The 6,141-nt window shown below is 43.9% G+C and overlaps 1 protein-coding gene across 1 annotated transcript; it reads right to left on the minus strand.

Annotated features, from left to right (window-relative positions):
* Nucleotides 1-1,028: 1,028 nt before the first annotated feature.
* On the minus strand, nt 1,029-5,847 carry dusp5 (dual specificity phosphatase 5). The gene is made up of 4 exons (XM_027015374.2): nt 4,820-5,847; nt 3,727-3,863; nt 3,000-3,219; nt 1,029-1,840 (listed from the first exon to the last, which is right to left on the minus strand). Exons 1-4 carry the CDS (start codon nt 5,181-5,183, stop codon nt 1,392-1,394), a joined length of 1,170 nt encoding a protein of 389 aa, XP_026871175.2. The 5' UTR covers nt 5,184-5,847; the 3' UTR covers nt 1,029-1,391.
* Between the last annotated feature and the right edge of the window lie 294 nt (nt 5,848-6,141).

The raw sequence follows: 6,141 nt of genomic DNA on the forward strand, positions 1-6,141 counted from the left end.
ACTTACTTGATTAATTGGGGGAACTGTGTTATGATCGATTGTTTTTATAGTTTGAAATATATTAAACTTACTAATACTATAGCGTACAGAAATACTAAATTATATTTTAATGGATGGTTTTTAAAAAGTAAATATCCTTTCGATGATGGCAAAATTTATTCCAATTTCTTTATTTATTTGTACCCCTATTTCAGAATGGTGGTGCATCCCTTACTGTCTCCAACTTAGGCGCCAATATGAGAGGAATGTTTTACTGGACCTGTAAGAGAGAATTGCGACGTGCACTGGTAACCCGATATCTGTGTATTCACTTTATTATAGCATACTTTAAAATTGTATACTTGGTAAAATAATGAAATGTACGAATATGTGACTCGTACCCCCCCCCCCCCCCAAAAAAAACACATACAAATTAACATTTTAATAAATAGTCTTTATAATAATTAGTCTTTTAAATATTACAATTGAACTTAGGAGTGAACCAAATAGCAAAATGTTCATTAGCAAGGATAATGTGTATATCATGCAAACCCTTTACAGTGCAGAAGTTAAGTTGTAAGCTTGATATTACTTCTACAGTAGATTATCATACTCCTCAGTGTAAAGGTCACAGGAGTCACTACTGTATCTTGGTTATTTTGAGTTAGCTAGTTTGCTTTCATATGAATAAAGTCAAAATGAAGGTTTATAGAATACCAGCTATGGAGCTATTTATTTAACAATTTTTAAATTGTTAATTTTTATGGTAAAAGGTTTGGTGAATAGGTTAAAATATTCCAGGTTTTCTAGAACATTGTCACTTAACCATTTTTTAGACTTGGGGTAAAAATAAATAAATAACAAGACTAATTTTAAAGTTAGCCTACTTAGTTCATTCTTTTTTTTTCATTTATTCTAATGAAAATATTTACATCCAAGTAATGATTTGGGAATTAGTCGTTTCCTATCTGGCTCATGCATAAATGTGTGTGATGTGTGCCATGATGTGGTTAGGAGAGAAATAAATACAAACAAATCTTAGCTTTTTGTAAAACATTTATTAACAGATCCATATTTCATAAAAAAAGCAAACAATTAAAAAAAATTCAATAATTTAATTTGAAAAGCCTCGTTGGGCGATGTGAATTGACAGACATCACACACTTAAACCAAGGCTTGTATTGCAGTGTACTCGTTTGGTGTGACTCATTCTAAGGCAAACAACATCAACGAAAAATAATGCTTCTTTAGCTGGATTCAAATACTGTCATGACATCACAACCAAAGTCTTTTTTTCCTTTCTCCTTTCCTGCTGTGCCCTTGCCTGTTCTGCTCGTCTTTATCTTATTTTATATTTTCCTTTTCTTTGTCTTTCAAGTAGTCGGAGGACACGGGTAGCCTTTGCGGCCCCACTAAGGCAGAGCAGTGATGGGACTGAGTGTGAACGGGTGCACCGGTGCCTGCATGGGGCTCGGTGACACGAAGGAGGTAGGGAAGGTGAACACGGAGGACTCAAAGCTCTTGTCGGTCGAGAACCTGCTGCCGCCGTTGTCTCGGTCCCCCACGTCACCACGGCCACCGACTCCGGCGGGGAAGGAGGGTGTCCCCCGCTCGCAGGGGGCAGAGGCTGGCGGAGCACAGGGTGGCGCAGACGACAGCACCTCGGCTTCAAACTGCAGCAGCTGGCCCATGAAGCTGAAGTTTGGCGAGATGACGGCGCGGCGGCAGCGCACAGCGTCAAAGGCCTCCTCCAGACGCAGCCGCCGGGTCTTCATGAGGTAAGCCATGCAGATGGTCGGCGAGCGGGAGATGCCCGCCTCACAGTGCACCAGCACCTTACCACCCTCCCGTCTCACCTCGTCTGGAAGGAGAGAGAAGGGAAGAAGGTGCACTTTAGAAAACACAGTCCCCTTAAATAGCCTGCCAGAGCCAGGTTACTCAACAGCAATCGAGAGAGAGAGAGAGAGAGAGAGAGAGAGAGAGAGAGAGAGAGAGCTCTCCATTTACTCTTCTTATCAAATAAAAGCTGTCCTATTGAATCCTTCCGAACCCAGTGACCATGTGCAGTGGAGGCTGAGTTCATGGAGGTCACCATATCCCATAACACGCTAATACATCTAAATATTATCTGATGCTAATACTATCATTATTTCAAAAGACCCAGGTCCAGGCCCAGAAGAGCACAATGTTCATACTGAAGAACACTTTGGAAACAAAAGGAGCCGACCTGCAATCAGTTAAAAACACAAGGCATGGCCTTTTCTGAATGGCAGACTAATCCGGGAAACCACTTCACCTGAAGTAGTTTAACAATCAGGTTAGGCTTCTAGGATCTGAAGTGCGTTACAGTCTAAAAATAGTCTCGCAAACATCTTTCTCTTAGTGCTTATCCAATTGCTGTTTATGTTTTGTTTTGGTTTTTTTTAAATATGACTCACACACCCCGCAGGTGATTCCATAAACACTCGCATCTCCACAACAACTGTCAACAGACACTTCTAAGGACGCCCCTGTCACGCCCAGCTCATCATACACACCCACACACACAGAAACTCAATGCCTGGCCCTGACTCGTCCAGTGACACACCGGTCACGCCCGTTATAATCAGGTTCCTGTATTAATGACTCAAACCGGCACGCCTTGGTTTTCCCCCTTTGCAACTTCCCCCGTCTTAAGGAGAAAGCTTTGAACGGCTCGACTCAATTGTGAATATTTGCAAATTAAAACTGCTATAGCCCCACACATATCTATGGATATGTTTTGCAACACACGCGTTTTGTATGTTGGCTAACCTTTGTATAGGCTATGGGTAGCCTACGAGTTTGGGTGACTGATATTTATCCATTTGTTTTACGTTTAACGAATGCGCCTGAAATTCGAAGTGATAGGCTTTCCAAATGTTCAAAAATCAAAAACAAAAAAACAAACAAAAAACAAACTATCAATATACTACAGAAATGCAGTCGACAGCAATGACAGGTCTGTGCACTTGGGTTGGAAAAATGAGCGCGGCGCTTACCGATGAAGTCTATGGCCTCCTGAAAGTGAGAACTGATGTCGGCGGTGTGGCTATCCTCCACCGGGATCCATTTATAGCGGTACTGTCCCTCGGCGGGCTGCGAGTCCCGGCGCGACACGTTCAGAAGCGCCGTGATGTGGAGGTCGCTGAGGTGTTCCTCCCTGCAGGCGTGAGACGCGCTGCCCAAGTACAAGAACGGAAGCAGCTCCACCGGTTTACCCTGCGCACATACACACCGTCAGGTGAAAACGCTCGGTGTGTCCTATACAGCAGTGAGTGTTTCGGGGCTGAAATACGAAGTCTGACAGTTTTATATAGGCTAAACATTTAAAATAAAATAAAAAAAACAGCCTATTTCAGACCAAAGGTCACGGATAAAAAGATGTCTAATGTCGGCTGGGAACCTTTGAAATAACACATGACTGTTCAGACAAAGATGACTAGGGCAGGCGGGCTACTTCACATAACTACTGCCATAACATCTTTGTCAGCTATAGGCTATATTAAAATCACAGATGTTGTAGCTCGATACAACGTTGAAACCATTTCACTGTTCAATCGTGTTTGCCCATTTTTAAAAACTCTGTTGGTGACATTTCTGTCCGTGGCTGGTGGGCGGGGCTGATGAAACCACAAAGATTCCATCGGAATCGAGAGGAAGCGGCTTAATCGGATCTGGGTCTAAATGCTGAAGTGGGTGTATCGGCTTCGGTGTCTCCCCGCGTACCTGCTCGCGCTTCTGGCGCGCGCCCGCTCTCTCACCGGGGCCGCCGCTGTGGCGCTCCGGCTCGGCCGCACTCTGCTCCGTCGGTTTACTCTCCGTGCAAAGCTCAGGGTAGTTGGAATGGAAGTTCTCATAGCCTCCTGTGAAGACAAGACGACGTGTATTCAAACACATCTGCTTTCAAGGATTGTTGAGTCGGCGCGCTTTTTTTTTTTTTTTTTATTATTATTATTTTTTTTATCGAGAACATTTTAGTCATGATTTGGGAAGTCTTATCTGAGAGTCACACAGCCCAGACTGTTTAACTATTGCACTGTCCCTTCTTTCCCCGTCTCAAAGTTCCTGACACAGAGCAAAATACCAAGGTGATATTAACACCTGGTGTTAAATTAAATTACAGTGCTAGTCGGTGATCTAATGGTAGGTGTTATTTGCACACTGGGTTTTTGCTGGCCAGATCTGGGGGACTACGCAGCCATGGAATTCCTAGGTTATTCCACAAACAGCCCGCACACACGAACATTTCGTCTAAATAAACTGCTGTCGACTGTAAGTCTAATAATTTGCTACTACAATGTCCGTTCTGAATCTTCTCGCCTTCTGACTCATCCGTCCTTTGACGCACACAGAATCTTTTTCCAGGACCTGAAAAATGCATGGCTCACGATGGAGGCTACTTCAACGGGGCATGACTGAACAAATGTGACTGACTGGGACTAATACATTTAATTTCTTTTGAACTCCAAAGAACAGTATTTTTAACAGTTGCCATAAAGAAACCCTGGATGGAAATAGTCGACTTCTCTGACCAATTTCAGTGGCCTAATTTGTTGTGTAGACTTTGATTCGGAAACATATACTTCTCTTTAATGTCAAAGATGTTATTATTTATTAGACTAGGCGTATTCATTTAATAAAGAGAGACTCTATCATGGTCTACAGAATTATTCTCACCAACATAAACAGCAGGCAACGCATCTGAGCTAAACAATGCAAAAGAGATCACAGAGAAAAGAGTTGAATATTGGGCTACTTATATATATATTTAAACGAAATAACACTAAACTGCTGACTTAACGTTTCCATGACAACTCACCTTTTAGGAAGCAGATGTTGGCGCAACTCGCCAGATGCGAGAGGCTATTTATTACTATTTGAGCAATGCTGTCCTGTTTCAGCTTTTGAAAATGGGGGGTCCGGTCATCCAGAGCCACAACAGCGGAGATGCTCCCTTGCCGAAGACGAAACAAAGACTTTTCATCCGGTATCACGAACTGCAAGGGCACGGGACCACCGCGGGACCTCCGGACCACCACGGAATTCAAGTTTACATTGAGCGAACCCGTGATGTTAGAGCTCGAGAAAGAAAAATAGGGTCGGCAGTCCACAATGAGACAGTTTCCACACTCCTTTCTAATAATCTTCCTCAACCGACGACAGTCTATACTCGCGACCTTCATATTGCTTGTGCAGAGATGCAAGACCGAAAACTAACGGACTGATCTCGATTTCAGGAAAAAAAAGGTTTCAGGGCTGTTGTGAGCCTGCTAGCCCTGCCGCGCGTGAGCCTACATTTCCTCTAAGGGGATTCCGAGGGTTCGGTTTTATATGAATGGAACCTCCGGCTCGTGACATCACGAGCCAAATATGGACACCGACGACGCGTCACCGGCCCGCCCACGCCAGTGTTGACTGAGCGGAGCTGGGGCTGGACTGGGTGAAACGACCGGTCCTCAGTTCAGTGTTAGTCGCTTTAGCGTACGTAGCCTATGGAGTGTGGAAGGTTTCCCATTCCCCAGAACCTGGACAAAATTCCCTTTAAGGATTTTAGCATTGTCGTTCACGTGATGCCGCCGCCCCCCGAAACTCCAGCGAACTTGGCTGCAGGGTTTGCAGACATAAATACTCAATCATACGTCAGTTTATGAATAATGAATCGTTTCACGGCAGTGCTGGCCTGAAGGTAACCAGATTGCTATAAAGTTCAGCTGCGCTTCCCCAAATGACCCCTATCTCTGTCGTAATTCCTTAAACACCTGATGCGTCTAAACGTCATCGTAGTCGCACGAGCTTTCGTGAAAGTGCATAAGTGGATATAGGGTACCGTATGCAGACTGAAACCTGTGGGCGCTTACGGGGTAAATTCTATTAGCTCCAAATGGCAGTGACCTATAAGTGCGCATTCTTCATTTGAATAAAGAAAGTGTGTGTGTGTGTGTGTGTGTGTGTGCCATGTAAATGCATTAATGTTAATGTGTGTGAACTTGTATGTGTTTGCATATATATGTGGGTGCCATTGCCAAGTGTTAATGTGTGTGTATGTATGTGTGACTGTGTGTGTGTAACAGGAAGAGCAGGTTGTTAGTGGATTAGAGCAACAGGCAGTCGGCCATATGGCCCGTGTAATCTCACTCCTGA

The sequence above is a fragment of the Electrophorus electricus genome, chromosome 21 (assembly GCF_013358815.1).
Source record: "Electrophorus electricus isolate fEleEle1 chromosome 21, fEleEle1.pri, whole genome shotgun sequence".
NCBI lineage: Eukaryota > Metazoa > Chordata > Actinopteri > Gymnotiformes > Gymnotidae > Electrophorus > Electrophorus electricus.